This window comes from Gossypium hirsutum, chromosome A11, assembly GCF_007990345.1.
Source record: "Gossypium hirsutum isolate 1008001.06 chromosome A11, Gossypium_hirsutum_v2.1, whole genome shotgun sequence".
Taxonomy (NCBI): domain Eukaryota; kingdom Viridiplantae; phylum Streptophyta; class Magnoliopsida; order Malvales; family Malvaceae; genus Gossypium; species Gossypium hirsutum.
The window spans coordinates 9,009,446-9,026,972 of record NC_053434.1 but is presented as its reverse complement, the minus strand read 5'-3'; the positions used below and the strand labels follow the sequence as shown (position 1 = coordinate 9,026,972).

Below are 17,527 nucleotides of genomic sequence, written 5' to 3'. Positions count from 1 at the left end.
AAGTTGAAGTTTAATTTGTACTTAATAATTGTTCTCATTTTGAAGTTTAAACTTGACAATTGTTCCCAAATTGAGGCTTAAACTTTAAAGCTTTCAAAGACAAACTTGGATAATAAAATATTGAAATCCTAATGTTAGAACATTTGCCAAGTTCAAGGTCTAACTTGAATTAAAAGAAAAAAATTCAGACTCAAATGTAAGAACAATTACCAAATTTTGGAACTAACTTGAACAAAAAAGATATTCAGGCCCCAATATGAAAATAGTTGCCAAGTTCAAACCCAAAATGTGATTTAACCCTTAAAGGAAAGAAAAACACACTACACAAAGCACAAAAGGGCAGATTGCAACCAACAGCCAATAGCAAGTATGATAATGATCATTTTAGTTACAGTGAGCCACAAAAATCCCTCTTGAATTAAGAACATCAAACCTAGCCTCAATTCTCGGAGAGAAACAATCTAGTAGGGACAGGGCAAAACTACAACCAAATGTCATTATCTATACTGAAAACCCATGTCTAGCTCGTGGCCATACATCCCTTGGCCTTGACCATGGCTGGGTGCGCCAAAAGGGCTCATCTGCTTTGACTTTGACCTGAGCTCCATCTCAATAAGCCTCTGCAATGCCTCTGGATGATGGCTCCCACTGCCATCGTCATGACCTGAAATATAAAACAAATAATAATGTACATGGTATTCGCAAATAGAACGTGAAATGTAATCATTATGGTAACAGCAGTTCACATACAAGACAACCCACAACGGATTGCCGGAAATTTTCTTTTCATTTTTCCAGCGGAATTGGGGGGTCCTCGATGAAGTAAACAGTTTGCAGTTACATGCAATAAGGTTTTGGCATGGTAATTATCATTCTTCTTGAATCACTTTAAGCCTTAAAACAGTGTAACAGTAACTGTAGGCATTTCCAAGAATGAAATGGGCGGGCAGGTTTTCCAAAGTTGAAATTGGCAAGGATGAGAAAGAAACAAGACATGTATTAAATACTTTACCTGGAGGCATTCCAAGACCAACAAAGTTGGGTTGAGGCTGCCGTTGACCATGCCCCAATTGAAAACCATGCATTGGATTCATTTCCTGTAGCCCAGTCATCTGATTATTTGATTGAGGTGCTGACGGTGCAACACCAGGAATCCCTCGTTGCAAGTGGGGTGGAGGAAAGTTTCCAGGCATATGCATTTGTTGTAACATAGGATGATGAATTGAAGGATCAAATCCAGTTAGTCCACTGCTAGGATGATGGAGGGGACGAAGCATATTTGCAGATAATTGATGATTTGGTGGGGCATCATGATAGACCAAGCCTTCTGGACCCATGAACTTCACCTGAGAACCGATACTAGAATGATGAGAATCTAACGAATGAAACAAAGGACCTCCATGATTCAATTGAGGATGAAGCTGAGGAGAAGATGCTTGGACGTTTTGGTTATGTAATGAAATATCTGGCTCCCTCAATTCATAGGGACCGGGAAAAAAAACTGGAACTTCTTTCCCTCCTACAACAGGTCTTTCATCCTGGAAAACGGCCTTCAAAGCTGCTAGCTTCTCAGCAACATCAATTGGTGTCTCTTGGGAGGGCGATAGCTCTGCTTTTACACCACCAGCCATGAAATTCTGGAGTTTCAAAGGATTACTGCCACCAAGCAAACTATCCTCTTCAGGAAGCCCAATTTTAGCAGATCCATCAAAACCACCAAGTTTAGATCCTAACCCAGCTAGGATATGTGATGAATCCGCTGCGGATGAAGCATCATTATAGCCTAACAAATGCTCTTCAATGCCATCGGATTTCATTTGCTCTCTCTGGGTAAATGGTGAAATATTTTTTTCAAAATTAGTCCGGTTTGACCCAACGTGACCTGAGGAAAGAAGAAGACTATCATCTGTAACATGAAGGGGAAGCCTGCTAGATTTGAATACATCAACTCTTGCAGACTCTATTGAGCCCCTCTGAACAGAAGCTGGTGCTCCAACCGATTGTAGTTCCTTCATGAAAGCACTTCCAAAAAGTGCTTCAAGAGTTAGACTCTTCCCTGAACTGGAAGAATTTTCTGCATTTGTGTCTATTGAATCACAACTAGCCGCATCAGCACTTGTTGTTTCAATAGTGTGTACCCTTTCTGAAGACCTGATGTCAAGATTGGCCGATGATACTATATTTTTCATACTTGTTTTATTTTGTAACAATGAAAGAAGGTGCTGGGATGCATGATTGTCGACAATAACTTCTTTCTTCTCACAGTTGGCATCAGGAATTTTACATCCTTCAATAGCAGGAGGCAACCTTGGATCATTTTCAGTGCTTTCTGATAGAATTGACTTTTCAAGATCCTCACATGTGAGGACAGTTGGAACTGCAGCTGATTTATTAACATCCTTAATATTCCATGATTGCTCAGAGTTTTCAATTCTAGAAGACAGCAAATTTGATCTAACATGCTTGTCCGCAAGTTCAGAGTTTTGAAATGGAAAGTTCAACTCCCCATGCTTAGTAGCTAGTCTATCATGGGAACCACCTTTCTCGCCACCCTGAATAAATGAGAGCAAGCCTTTTGGCCTGCCAAGGGAGAAATCATCTATAGTTTTCTTCTCTGCGATGACAAGATGAAAAGAAGATTATTAGATCATACTTCTTACTTAAAAACTAAGCAGATTCACTTAAAACCAGATTACTTGTAACAAGCACCAACAAACCTTCATCAAGAAACAAATGAGCAAACTTAGAAGAATGGAAAGTGTCAGAGGCCCATGTCTCATCTGCATTGCTGTCATTAGGCTGAAGAACAAGAGATATTAAACGTTGTTAATCATTTCAAGGAAAACAGGGAGTAAAAGGATTAAATAAAATACCTAAATAAACTACATGTAGATAAGATGTATAGTTCAATGATCAACCAGGTTTTAATTACATTAAGCAGGGCAACTAAAAAGGAGCATTTAACTAAGTCAATCAGTGCAGATGTATTCAATATATGAGCTTGAATTTGAAAGCAATGTCTCATAACCATAATAATACCTCAGTGTAATTAGTGGAGCCACCTTCATTTGCTGTTAAAGCATTTTCAAAAAGCTTGTCTAGAATTGAAATTGAACCATCCTGGTTGGTTTCAGTCACAATTTTATCAGCAACCAGCTTTTTGGAATCAAGTTCAGTAACTTCATTGTTCCCTGGGGCTATAAAGGCTTCCGGAAGACTGGAGCTCTTGTATATTTGAGAATCCTTGATTATTGTGTCATTAAGTTTATCTAAAGCTGATGAGAATGTTGGAGCCTTCACACTCTTATTATTGTCTAAAGGGTGAATGTTTTTAATTTCAAGCCTCCGCTCACTGAAAGTTTCCTCTTCATTCGGTTTAGAAGGCTTGCCCGCAAGATCATCAGAAATCCCATTAGAAAGAAGGCTGCCTTTGGACTCTGAGAGGTTGCTGTCAATTTCAGAATTACCAACCTATAGAAGCATAACAGAAGATAAATTACTAATTGGGTGTAACAGCAAACAATTTACGAGAAAAATAGGAGACACAACATCATTCTATATAATTGGAACACGCTTTTTCCTAATGGGATCATCTCCTAAGTTACAACATAAGAAGAATAGCATATCGGCCAAAACAAGGAATAGAGCAATAACATGCTAGAGCAGAGCGCCATGTAACCTTTGTCAAAACTGTACTTCCATTAAGTCACTTGCAAAAATATATCATCTTCGTTGAGTCTCAGTTCTGCACGTGTACTATTGGCATCATATACAGACATCTACCATAAAACAACAGGGATTTTTTTACAGTCAAATCCAAATTAAGAAGGAAAAAGGAAGTCCTCGGTTAAAAACTTCCCACTGAATTTCAGTTATATATGGATAACCAATTCCACGCACTGGTTTTAAGTGATAAACTTGCTCCTCTCCCCATTCCGACCAAAATAATGGAAAATTCAAAATTGCCTCATCTTTGACTAATTCATACTTCATTCCTGTTATATTATATATTAAGAAGCAGCATAATTTTAACAGCAAAGTTGGTAGAGAACAAAATTTGAAAGCAACCAGTACATGAACAGTTCGTTGCGATAAAAGATCATGTGATAGCAAAAAGGAAGAATACTAGAACTGGTCACTGACACTTACAATTAAAATTAGATGCCAAAAGGTACAACAGAGATCATAATGGGTGTTCTAAATTCTGAAGACCTATGTGATACTTACCAGTGAAGAATGGGAGTGCATTGAAGTTTTGGATCCAACATTCCTTTCCAAAACTGTGCTCGCAAAACCAGGTGGTACAAGTGGTCTAGACGCAGGAGTTTGTGAGGGAAGAGAAGTTCTGTCAGAAACAATATTTGATGCTGGAATAGGTTCATCTGATTCCTTGTTTCTATTTGCAAGTCCTTTGTCAACTTTAGAGTCCTCTAGCAATTCAGAAATATCGAAGTCATCTTTACGCCTTTCAGGATTAATCTTCTTCTCCTGGAATGCTTTCTGTTGTTCCTTCCTCCATGACTCAAAGGAAGCTAATAGAAAGACATCATGCTTGAGTTTTTATTATTGGAAAACTATGACACAGTAGAGAAAGAAGATAAAACATGTACAAAATAAACTACAATCAGCAGAGAGTTATCCACAAAAGAGAACCAACCTCTTCTCTTTCTTTCCTCTTCCGCTCTATCTTCACTAGTGCACTCAGTGGAACCGAACGTTTCATCATTGTATGAGTCATTAGTTTCCCTCCTTGAATGAGGTACAGCCTGGAAAAAAATAACATCTATTAAAAGAGTACTAGATTTGCTAGTGGAAAATCTTACAATTCCAGGCAGATACAATTTAAGTAGAGTACTTATATTTTTTAAGCTAAATTAAACAGACAGGTATCGTGATACTGGTCCCAAAATTATCTGCAAATGACAACTAAAAGCAAACAAGTACCTTATAAGGACGGGGTGGATGGTATGGCTCATTGCTTCTATTTAGATGGTACTGGTCATTAGCTCGAAGCTTTGAAGCAGAAGCTCCTGCTGTATATCCAGATGGTCGAGGAAAAGAACCACTCCCCAAAAGACCATCATGCTCAGGACCTTGCCAAGACCGCCGAGATTGATTACCATGGCGTCTTCCATGATCTATGTATCATTAGAATCATTCAATTTAACACTAATTAGTCCATAAAAATTTTAAACATAGATCATATTATTTGATAGAACCAAAGAACTATAAACATTACCTGAGTCCCAATCAGATTGGGAATCACTGTCTCTATCACTCTTTCCACTAGAACGACTGTCCCACCGTCCATGAATGCCCCGCGAATAGTCCCCTCTAGTAGGTGGTGATGAACTATATTCATTGCGCCTATAACCTGACAAGGTGCCAGGAATTCTTTGACGATCTTGTGATGTATCCTCAAATTCACTGCTCCAACCACATACCAATGATTAACAAAAAGATCTAAGTTTGCCTTCTTCATAATTTTACTAAGTAAATACTCCATGACCATAAAAAATAATCTCACCCCAAAATTGATTGACCGAAACCCTTGGGTAACTTTTTGCAAATATCCTGTTCACTCAATGACAGCAAAAATTCTCTGGTGTATGAAATTCTCGATTTCCTGAATCATTTAAAAACAATCGGTTATTAGCGTTGCTCAGCCAAAACATATACAAAACCATTAAAAAAATTAATTATTCAGCCGAAAGAAATGCTTACTTTTGAGATTCCTTACTGATATCTGCAGGCTGATCTAAGGAATGCTGTTCTTCATTTTCTAAGCTCATTTCTACACAAATTTAAATTTGAGAATATTCGAAATACTCTTCAACAGTATTAACTCTAGTTGGCTCCCCGCGAAATTCAATACTCAAGGACTCAAAATTTTGAATCTGCTAAGCCAATTCACTTGTGTCTTATCCCAATCCAAGTTCCCAAATGCTCCCTAATCAAGGCGTCGCCATCATCGATTAACCCCAAACTAAAGCTAATTCACAAATCCTTAAATGAAGATAGAGCCGATATTAGGCTACTCCATTCTTTAATCGAGATAAAATCTACAATAAAACCCAAAAGACTAACCAAATATTACGGCCACCAGAACTTCTCTCCGGGAATCTCATAAACCAAACACGAACATTTTTTTTTTCGATCTGGACCAAAAGGATATTTACACAAAAATCAGCATATGTAAATATATATCATGCCGAATATTGAACCAAATAAAAGATCCTAATTAAAATCGAAATGAGAATTTCTAGGGTTTTGTGCTAAGCTGGGGAAGTTCAGGGAGAAAACTAGGGTTTTGTTCTGGACATGGAGAAATCAAATTAAAAACGAGCTACCTCGATCGAAGGAAGTGTATGTGTGAGAGAGAAGGTTTCGATCTGGAACTATTATTTTAGCTTCTTTTCTTTCTTTTTTCTTTTTTTCAATGGATCGATGGGATAGAAAGAGAATTAGAGAACGCAATTTGCGTGTTTTTTGTTTTTTTTTACCATAATATCAAAATAATAATAATTACGAAACTAATTTAACACTCAATTTATTTGGCGAAACAGTAATAACACAAAATCTCGTCTCCTTAACAATTTCTGGGGAAAGTTGGGATAAAAATGTTTGGTTTTTTTTTCTCCAAAAAGGATAAAAATGTTGAACGGGATAAACTTGAAAAAAAACAGTGAATTTATAATAAAATTCAATATAAATATTAAATAATATGTTTAGAGTTTTAATAAAAATATTAAATATTTTAAAAAATAACAATGAGTTGCTATTAAGTAAGCATGGTAATAATGATGAGAATGAAAAGGATATTGAAATCACCATATTTGTCAAGAAATTCAATAGCCTCATCAAATTTTAAAGGGTTAAGTTAAAAAAATTGCATGTCGCATTGGGAAAAAACCAAATCATATCAAATATGAAGTAGACAAGTCAAGAAAGAAATTACTATAATCGCCTGGTTTGGAGTAATACTTCCGATTGATGGAGCCTTTCACATCATTTGCTTCCTAGCTTTTGAAGACTTTAAGGTATCATCTACCTTTAGTGAAAAATATGCATTTGATGTGTTGGTTTTAAAATTTTGAGATGATGAATTCTAAATGTAGTAAAATGAGATAATTTTTTTCTTTTCTAAAATAAAAGTTGATTTGAAATTTGTTAGGGGACGAAATTAAATTATAATTTTTATAATAATAAAAATATAATTTTATAATTTTAATAATATATATTTTTATAATTTTTAAAATATTAAATTAAATTTTTATTATTTTTAGAGAATCAAAGCATAATTTTATTTTTAATATACCCTGCATATTATTATTATCATCGTCACACATCATATACTTGTCCGAATAAAAGAACTTGGTATAAAATTAAAAATGTATGGGTTTCTAAAGAAACAAGAGACGCTGCAACTAGTCTTCAAATACTCAAATTAGGTACAAAAATTCAAGTATCAAGTAATTGTCGTGTATTAAAATACTGAGAAGTAAAATGCATTGCTTTGGATGCTTTAGACAAATAAAAAATGATGGGTAACTTTTAAACCATGTTATCTTATTGAATATTAGTTGTCGATGTCCATTAGTGCTTTGTTTTATTTTGAGTTGTTTTATTTTGAGCTTTAATGGTCTTGTATTCATGTTTTAAAATGTTTTATCGATATATGAGGAAGACATACAATTGAATATATGTTAATGCATTTAATATTAAGTTAATTAGTGAGAAAATTGAGATTAATGATATGGGATAATCTCAAGTTTGTTTTTAGAATCCTGATTAAAGATGCTTATGGATACATCTTAAAATAAGGAAAGTTATAAGAATCTTAAAATAGATGCCTTGTCCTTATTTTCTTACATGTTTTTACGAATATCTAGGCCATACAATGTAGTTTCAAGAGATATATTGCTTATTACATGATTAATATGTATGCACGTTGAGTTGCACATGTTTTTTAATAACCTATAGTTTTTCTGTGTTATGTTTTGTGATCCTTTCATCTCAAATGTGTTTTGATTGGTTTTTGATAAAACTTTTAAGGGGAGAAGAAGAGAGAAAAATTATACATGCTTTGATGTGTATATATTTTTTAAGGGTAAATTATATTAACTATTAATTTTTTTTGTCATTTAACTATAAAAAAATTATAAAATGGTAGTTAAAAATAATTATGGTTTTTTAGGTCTGAAAGAGAAGTTACTGAAGTGTGTTGCCTGCTTAGCTGTATAGTTCTTAGAGCAGTCAAACCTTATAATAGTTTTCATGCAGCAAGATAATCCATATCCTCCATCTTTAACGAGCCACACAAGTCAAGTGCCTATGCGGTAAAAAAATAGCAATTTATTATGCTTAATATTTAGAACATGATCTGTTTGTCTTCATACTATGCTAGATTTGTCCAAGTTGGATGTGGATTTGGCAATGGAAGTTGAATTATATTCCAAGACAGTGAAATACAGTGGCTAACTTGGTGGCAAAACATAGTCTTGTCCTAGATTTATGGTTGGTTAAGCAGTTTACTAGTTGCCTTCAATCGTCTTACTTCAAGGGATAAATAGTTGTGTGTGGGACACTGGTTTTCAGTTGCATAATGTCATTTCCATGGTGACATATTCTTTCTGTTACTTTTGGTGCATGTTTCATATCCCGTCAATATGTACGAGTTTTTGCAAGCTTTTTCATGCTGAGGGCATTATATCAATATGGATCCACAAGTCTGCTTAACCTTTTAAATAATTTGATGTTGCAGCTGCAAGATTTACAGAGTATTTATTTAAATGAAAACAACAAGAACCATTGATAAATGGAGAACATGGAAAAAGCTTATTTTGGACTTGATATGAAAATCTGCTATTGTACAGTAATAATATTCAAGGTATTTGAACATGGAAAAAGCTTTGTTTTGGTTTTGTTAGTGTTCTGGGCCCCGGGCGAAATGGGCCGTCTACACATATTATGCAGTATTGACATTGTTGATTGTTAATTTTTTTTTGGGTAAAAGTCCAAACATTAGGGTTCGTTAATGATCGGTTTAAGTTGTTGCAATATTGTGCGAGCTTTGAATCTACTCTACATGCAAGGATTAAGAAGGTTGGGTGGCAGCTAGAACTGTTATGCTTAAAAGGCATATCTGCCGGAGTAGATTCGGTCCATTTTAATCCAAGATGGGAAAAACTGGATTATGACCCATAACCAGTAGACAAGGAATGGATTTATTCTTTTATGTTACAATTTTATTTAAAACGATTTATATAAATTTTAATACATTAATAATTTATTTTATATAATTTCTGTGAGGGAAAATATTTGGCAATTCTTTCCAAATATATTCATGCTCGATTATGAAAAATTATAATTTGATCATTTAATTATTATATATTTATCATTTAAATCAATTTTTTTATTAATTTGGTAATGAATGCCAATGTGGGTCATTAAATTTCTATTCACCTCGAATATACCATTAGTTATCCAATACTAATAAGTTTTCGTTTTAATCATACAACCATAAAAAATTATTCAATGGTCACTGATGTTATTGATTTGTAATGTTTTAGTCGCCCATTACTTCAATAATAGACTCAAGATGTGGCACATTAACTTGTGTAATAACTAATTTGGTCCCTAACTTAATATGCTTTTAGATCTTTTCAATGTTAAAACCAAAACAAATAAAAAAAACTTAAAATCTAAAAATTCATAATTTATTTTCTGGGATTATAAAAAATTATAATCATATAAATTTTCTAAAGAAAATTAAAATATTTGTAAAATTATAAAAAATTTCCTAAATTTAAAAAAAAGTCTAAAAATTTAAAATTTTTTATTAACTGCTACAATTTACTCCGCAATTTATCCATATTTGAGAATTGTTTGTAAATATCAATTCACAGTCTAAATTATTGACATCATCTTTTCCCTTTTTGATGCACTTTGTATTATTAAGTTAACAACTCACGTTAATGTCTGTTATCAAGTTAAAAGAGGGATGATTTAAATGAACAAATTGAAGAGTTTGAGTGATGAAATTGTAATTTTATATAATTAGATGACTTTAAGGTAACTTATTGATAGTTGAAGGAGCATGGTTCGGATTTGGAGTATACTTATTTTTTGAGATCATAAAACGGATAATCGTAGTCGGGTCGAACGCGGGTTTTAAAAACCGTACCCGTCTAAGACCATTTAAATATCGAAGAGACTAGGGCCGTAGTGAAACCCCTTCTATCTTTTTCTCTCTCGATTTCGCTGTTTGGATTCTGAATCCTTCATCGATACGACATGGAGTTTCCGTACATGGAAGCTGTTGTTGGTACGCTCTTCTCTTCTTTCATTTCTTCGTATTGTTTTAGCTTGAATCTCTTCACTTTCCGGATTTATTCTTGTCTTTCCTTGCTCACACATGTTGATTTTTCCACCCTATTTCTGACGATATTATTTATTTGTTTATTTTTAAATCTGGTTCGGATTGAAATTATTAAAATCTTTTTACGTTTTCATCGGGACTTTTTTTGTTCCTTTTATTTTATTGTCCGTTCTTATTTATTAGTTTCCACTGTGGTTCCTGAAATGAAATACGAAGCGCTTCTCTCTCTCTCTCTTTCTCTCTATTTTTCTTTCCTTTTTAAATTTTCATAGATTAGTTGGAATATATTTTTTTCCCTAGTTTCAATTTGTATTCATGCATATGAATATGTTTTCTTTGATTGCTAGTGATTGGAAATTCTAGGTTTTGGAGTTAGCTTTCAAGCATATTTCGAGTCTTTTTTTTTCCTTCTTATATCAATGAAATATAAAGAAATACGCGGAAATGAGCTAAATTATGTTGGTAGTTTCTTCAAGTGTCCTGTTTAGTGATTGTCGGAAGGGGACGGGGGTTGATCTACTAATTAAGTAGCTTACAAGTTGAAGGAAATTGGGCAATCATGATAATGAAACTTTTCACTCGAAAGAACCAAAACATGTACTTGCATTTATGCCACGTTGAGGCGTTTTATGTTTTGTGGTTTTGCGCATGTGGGCACTTTCAGAGATGATCGCATGAGTATGTTTCATCATGCTTAAATGGTTTGTATCTAGTTCTTTGAGGTTTATCTTCTTGTTGGTTGCTAAAAAACACTGGGAACAGAAGTAAAAGGACAATTCCAAATATTTAGACAGTCCTTGTTGCTGTAAACTGTTGATTTAACTGAATATACCTTATTGGTTTTGGGGGTCCAATGATTTGTAAGATCATTTTAGCCTGTTTATAGGTTTTATCTTTTGCATTTCAACCTCTTTGGCTTTTCGCTTTTTTCTATTTGTTAAGGAATGTGTTGTGCAAAGTACATGACACAGATTGTGGGACTTGTTAATCACTTGGTTACTTATGTTCTTAAAGAAGTTTGTTTTTCATTCTTGTACTAATTTGATGGTTATTAATGAGTTTGTAAGTGCTCTGTTCTTTTTCTCTCCCAACTTACCCTCTATTATTTACAGGTTTTATGATATTAATGTACTTATTTGAAACTTATCTGGACTTACGGCAACATGCTGCTCTCAAATTGCCAACTCTTCCAAAAACATTGGAAGGAGTAATCAGCCAAGAGAAATTTGAAAAGTCTCGAGCCTATAGTCTCGATAAGAGGTTGGTTTGTTGTTTCTGTTGATCATTTACTAGATTACATTGTTACATTAGTGAATAATCAAGCTTCCTTTTAACTTGATTTGACATAGTCCTTGATGCATCTCTCCTATTCGCAGCCACTTCCATTTTGTTCATGAGTTTGTGACAATCCTGATAGATTCTGCAATTTTGTTCTTTGGCATATTGCCTTGGTTTTGGAAGGTGAGTTGTTTGCTGTTTAATAAATGGATCCTCCCTTTTGATGATTGTCACTATCTTGTAAATTAATTGTTATTTATTGCAGAAGTCAGGAACTTTCTTGCCTTTAATAGGTCTAAATGAAGAGAATGAAATATTGCACACCCTTTCATTTTTGGCTGGTGTTATGATATGGTCACAAGTGAGTTCATGATCTTTTCTTTGTCTTCTGCATCCCTATACAATTATCATTTTGTGTAAGTTAACACAGACCATTTATTTGTGGTTTTATCTTGCAGATCACTGACCTACCCTTTTCTCTTTATTCAACTTTTGTAATCGAGGCCCGCCATGGTTTCAATAAAGTTCGTATTCTTAATTGCTAAATCTCTTTCTTGTTTCTTTGTTTACTGCTATTTTTGGAACTTTTTTTTTTAATGTTTAAGATCACACTTATCTTGCTGTTCCTAATTATTTTCTCATATGTTTGGCAGCAAACAATATGGTTATTCTTTAGGGACCTTATCAAAGGAATATGTCTTGCTATTGTACTTGGTCCACCGATTGTTTCTGCTATTATTGTCATAGTACAGGTAAAATTGTGTACATTTCTAGCATTTGGTCTCTCTGGTCAAATATTACTGGTCCTTTCTATTATAATCAGACAATTGTTAGCTTAAGAACAAGATTTTATGGTCTTAATTGCTTTGTAGTCTTTTTGCTATTATTGTTATCCTTCTCTGACCATGGTGAATCTTAATTTTGTGATTGCAGAATGGAGGTCCATATCTGGCTATCTATCTTTGGGCATTTATGTTTGTACTTTCTCTTGTAATGATGACAATTTACCCTGTTCTGATAGCTCCACTTTTTAATAAGTTCACCCCTGTGAGTATTTCTTAACCATTGTGTCATAGTTTCATTCAAGCTTCCTCGTTTCCCCTAAGTCTAATTACTTTTGTTTTGCCTTGGATGGCACTGTGGGAAATAGCTTCCTGAAGGAGAGCTCAGACTTAAGATTGAGAAACTTGCTTCCTCCCTCAAATTTCCTTTGAAAAAACTATTTGTTGTTGATGGATCCACAAGATCAAGTCATAGCAATGTAAGTATTATCATTTGTACTTTTTTAATATTCTATCATTTAAGACAACACTATGTCTTTCTTTTGTAAAACCATTTATGTAAAAGTTTGAACTGATAGTCTAATAGTGATTACTTCAATCATCTTACTTTATAGACTTGTGGCTGCTAAATATATTATTTACACACTCTAGGGGCATTATTGTCATGAATTGTGTGATGCAGTGGATGGCATTGAGGAAAAGCAAACTAAGTCTATTTCTTTTTCTTTTGGCCAGAAAACTAATTCTATTTCAGTTTGATAAATATTTGTCCCTTGTTCACAAAGAGATTGATTGCAGAAGTGCTTTTTCATCCCACTTATGGTTCAATGTTTTCGACATCATGCAGGCCTATATGTATGGTTTCTTTAAGAACAAGCGTATTGTCCTTTATGACACATTGATTCAGCAGGTATGGATCTAATACTAAGCAAAAGTTTCTTTGCCTCTTATGTCTGCCCTTTCCTATCTTAAGATTTTTGTATTGAGCAAAGGATGGGTGCAATATTATCGCTTGTGTGCTAGGATCATCTTCCTTCATTGTTAGGCATACAGGACCTTCCAGTAAAATGTCTTAGGTCTTCATTTTAAACCTAGTGATGATGATTTTTTGTTGAAGCTATTCTGAGTAATTATAAAGTGAATGGAAATTCCAGTCTTCTAATATTTAATTCAGCCTCAATATATTTTTTTCCTTCAACCTTATTTCCTACTGTTGAGCATATTGGCTGTTATGTACATTTACTTGTAAACTGGGAACATTGTCTGCCAATCTCAGGAGACTTGAGTTTGTGGCAAATATAGTCGAATGTTATGCCAGTAGATTTCTCTCCTTGCAAACAATCTTATTTCTTATATGGGAACTTATATGCAAGTCCACTCTGTTTATTTTGATTCTGAGGATGCACTTGACTTAAAGTGAAAATTGCCGAATACATGGTTTTTTCTTTTTCCACTTTATGGAAGAAGTTGGAAAGAATGATTAAATGATCTCGTCATTGTCTGTGTAGTGAAGGCTTCCTTAACAGTCGGGAAAGATCTTATTTATTTGGATTCTTTTTGCAGTGCAAAAATGATGAGGAAATTGTTGCTGTTATTGCTCATGAACTGGGGCATTGGAAGCTAAACCATACTATGTACTCATTTATTGCTGTGCAGGTATGCTGTGGTTGTTCTCTTGCAATCTTCTTTTTTTCTCAGAAGAAAAAAAAACTCACTCCTGTTTTATTTATCCTTGGATATATGAGCACCATGTTATGACTATATTATGGTTCATGACTCTTCATTTATGTTGTGGTGGAATAGCAGTGAAGCTGTTAAAAATGATCAGAAAATAATTGTTCATGGAGGTGATTTGCCTGCTTAGCAATATAGTTCTTAGGGCAGTCACACCTTATGATAGTGTTCATGCAGCAAGATAATCCCATATCCTCCATCTGGCACTACAAAATATTATTGAGTTAGATAAACCAAAAGCATGTTAATGAGCCACACAAGTCAAGTGCCTATGCTGTAAAAAAATAGCAATTTATTCTGCTTAATATTTAGAACATGAACTGTTTATGTCTTTATACTATGCTTGCTAGATTTGTCAAGGTGTATGTGGATATATTTATAATTTCTTGCTCCAGTAACTAGTTCCATTCCTTTGTTTTGATGTTTGTTTGTTTTTCCCTTCCTTCCAAATGCAGATTCTTACTTTTTTGCAATTTGGAGGTTATACACTGGTCAGGAACTCAAGTGATCTTTTCCGGAGCTTTGGGTTTGACACACAGCCGGTACTAATTGGTCTTATTATATTTCAGGTACAAAAAATACCTAAACAATGTACTCATAGTTGAGATACCTAGCCTAATAATGAGATGTACTCTATAAGCATAACTAAGCTCTTAACAGGGCGGCAAATACATTGTTATTTGTTTGCGTATAGATAGGATTGAAGGTTATGAATCATTGCTCGTTATGATGGAATGGAAAAAGAATCAGTTGCCATACTAACCATTCTCTGACCTTATTATATGCAGCATACTGTAATACCACTCCAACACCTTGTAAGCTTTGGTCTCAATCTTGTAAGCAGATCATTTGAATTTCAGGTAACTTCTATTTTGCAGCAAATGCTGATTTTGAGTTTTGGTGCTTTTCTCATAGGCTTTGACTGGCATGAAGGATAGAAATGAGTGAGGATGGAAAATTTGTTAATTAAACGAGTTTAGGTTCATAACCACTTTCCTACTATGTAGCTTAACCATTAAATTAACAGAATTTACATCCTTGCTTATTTCCATTGTAACACACCTAACCCTTATTCATCGTCGAAACAGGGTTACAAAGCATTACCGGACTTTTCAGATCAAATACGAATATTTCATATACATATATATCAGAAACCAATCATAAATCACTTATATTGTCCCTTATATGAGCCCTTGAGGTCCAAATTATGCATTAGAAATAAATCGGGACTAAATTGGGAACTCGAGAATTTTTCGTAAAATTTCAAAATTCTTCCTAAATGCAGGGGACACACGCCCGTGTGGCTAGGCCGTGTGACTCAGACGGCCAAGAGACACGGCGTGTCCCCTTTACCTAGGAAGAATTTTGAAATTTTACGAAAAAATTCTCTGAATTTCCGGTTGAGTCCCGATTTATTTTTAATGCATAATTTGGGCCTCGAGGGCTCATACAAGGGACAATATGAGTGATTTATGATTGGTTTCTGATATGTATGTTTAAAGAAATGAAATGTTCATATTTGATTTGAAAAGTTTGGTAATGTTTCATAACCTTGTTTCGGCGATGGATAAGGGTTAGGGGTGTTACATCCATATCCTTCTCATCAATCTTTGGATTTAATAATGTATGGTATTTATTGTTTTATGTAGGCTGATGCCTTTGCTAAGAAGCTTGGGTATGGATCTGCTTTACGTGCTGGTCTAGTGAAGCTACAGGTGAATTTCTAGTCATTTTGCTTTCCTTTGTTGTTTAAATCGGAATCTACTATATCGTTTCAAATATGAAATCTGCTTCATTGTTGTTACCTTCATGCAAAGTCCATCCAATGATAATATCTGCATGTAGCTTATATTAAGAGAAAAAAAAGAAAGGTTAATGAAGTTAAAATAAAATACTAGTTACATGTTAATGAGGAGTTGTTGGTGCAATTCTTTCAGGAAGAAAATCTGTCTGCTATGAATACAGATCCGTGGTACTCAGCTTATCACTATTCTCATCCTCCTCTTGTTGAAAGATTGGCTGCAATTGATGCAGCTGACAAAAAGGAAGAGTGATAGGGATGACATAATATTAAGAACTGGGTTTGAATTATTTCATTTCATTGTAATATTTTTGTTTGATGATCTGTATTTGAGTTGCATGGCGTCCTCACTTTTGTCACTAGTTCAGGCACACTTATTAGTCAGAAAGCTAGTTAAAATGGAAGGAACTAAGCAGAAAAGAGGGAAAAAATAGACTAGACAAATGATCGGAGAAACATCGAATGCAATGAAACTTTGATTAAATATGTGCTGTCCTTTTACTGCACTCCTTTTATTTTGCCACATCTGCAGGTCTATTTTCAAGGCAAGGAAAAAAACCCCAAAAATAAGTTTCGAGTATTTTTTGTTTTTCTTAAAATGTTTTTATTAGTTGGTGTGTTGTTCTTGTCAAATGCAAAAGAAGGGGGGGGGATAATAACGTAATATTATTGTAAATAGAACGTGGCTGGGATTTGTGAAGCAACTAACATAATGTTGCTATGTTTTGTCAAATTAGCTGGGGTTTCAATTTTAATGGCTTTTTTTTTGAAGCTGAATGGAAAATTTAAAAAACTACGAAATTTTCTAAATGTCGAAGTGATTAGGGTCACAGCGGGGTTTACTCACTAATCAAAAATTGGAAAGAGAGACATTGCCTGTTGGTTGCATAATTAGATTTTCTATGATTTACTTACCAACATTAAAATAGATAAATAAAGTAAATGTTAGTAGGAAGTTGTTGAGATATTAAGTGTTGGATATTCTTTTTCTCTACCTTTCGATAAAATAATTTACCACCATTTGCGTCGCATGTTTGAAAGAATGTATGAAGAGTCACTCGCCAACTCTCTCACCTCACCTCACCTCACCATCTCATCACATCTCCAGTGGACTGCGGACGTCGCTACGCAATCTCATTCAGTCCTCCTAATCACTTGTTCTTTTTCAGCTCTCTCTCAAACCATAACCCACGTACTCCTCCTTGTCCCCATAATCAGCAGGCAGGCCTTGCTATTAGATGGAACAGAAAAAAAAAATTTCAATCTTAGATTTGATCATTCTCGAAGATTTATAATTTAAGCACTTTTAGAGTGAGTTTGGATGGGTGGTGCGTTTACCTGTGGTTAGTGTAAAAATAGCGGTGATGGTGAGATTAGATATTGTAACGATACTGTAATATAAGACAAAAAGTAAGTTAAACGCACCGCACTGCCACCTCAAATCTACTCTTAATTAAATAAAAAATTATGCATCTGACCGTTCTCAAATATTCATAATTTAATCTAAAATTGGAAATAGAATGAATTAAAAGGACCATGTAGTCTTTTTAG

General features: G+C 34.3%; 2 protein-coding genes across 3 annotated transcripts; one reads left to right on the top strand and one right to left on the bottom strand.

The window, feature by feature from the left end:
* Nucleotides 1–266: 266 nt before the first annotated feature.
* LOC107923860 (uncharacterized) lies at nt 267–6,612 on the bottom strand. 2 transcript variants are annotated; one of them, XM_016854018.2, is made up of 11 exons: nt 6,351–6,612; nt 5,725–6,158; nt 5,528–5,626; nt 5,240–5,427; nt 4,945–5,138; nt 4,658–4,766; nt 4,228–4,532; nt 3,040–3,471; nt 2,718–2,799; nt 1,013–2,614; nt 267–664 (listed from the first exon to the last, which is right to left on the bottom strand). In XM_016854018.2, the coding sequence occupies exons 2-11, from the start codon at nt 5,790–5,792 to the stop codon at nt 498–500; spliced, it is 3,246 nt and encodes a 1,081-aa protein (XP_016709507.2). In that variant the 5' UTR covers nt 5,793–6,158; nt 6,351–6,612; the 3' UTR covers nt 267–497. The 2 variants fall into 2 exon arrangements, with proteins under 2 accessions (XP_016709507.2, XP_016709506.2); XM_016854017.2 differs by having other exon boundaries at nt 5,725–6,612.
* Nucleotides 6,613–10,151: 3,539 nt separating this feature from the next.
* LOC121209725 (CAAX prenyl protease 1 homolog) lies at nt 10,152–16,462 on the top strand. Its single transcript, XM_041080962.1, has 14 exons — nt 10,152–10,327; nt 11,494–11,641; nt 11,758–11,842; nt 11,925–12,020; nt 12,118–12,183; nt 12,313–12,411; nt 12,593–12,706; nt 12,810–12,920; nt 13,289–13,351; nt 14,005–14,097; nt 14,631–14,744; nt 14,964–15,035; nt 15,825–15,890; nt 16,113–16,462. The coding sequence occupies exons 1-14, from the start codon at nt 10,297–10,299 to the stop codon at nt 16,227–16,229; spliced, it is 1,275 nt and encodes a 424-aa protein (XP_040936896.1). The 5' UTR covers nt 10,152–10,296; the 3' UTR covers nt 16,230–16,462.
* Nucleotides 16,463–17,527: the final 1,065 nt, after the last annotated feature.

Bases quoted from the DNA above. Each gene is read 5' to 3' on its own strand.
- LOC107923860 (XM_016854017.2), bottom strand. From the start codon at position 5,792: ATGAGCTTAGAAAATGAAGAACAGCATTCCTTAGATCAGCCTGCAGAT. The intron at 3,472-4,227 runs GTAAGTATCACA...ATGCTTCTATAG, and splicing joins TGCACTCCCATTCTTCACTG to GTTGGTAATTCTGAAATTGA. The intron at 2,800-3,039 runs GTATTATTATGG...CTTGTTCTTCAG, and splicing joins GCTCCACTAATTACACTGAG to CCTAATGACAGCAATGCAGA.
- LOC121209725 (XM_041080962.1), top strand. From the start codon at position 10,297: ATGGAGTTTCCGTACATGGAAGCTGTTGTTG. The intron at 12,021-12,117 runs GTGAGTTCATGA...TTTATCTTGCAG, and splicing joins GTGTTATGATATGGTCACAA to ATCACTGACCTACCCTTTTC. The intron at 14,098-14,630 runs GTATGCTGTGGT...TTCCAAATGCAG, and splicing joins ACTCATTTATTGCTGTGCAG to ATTCTTACTTTTTTGCAATT.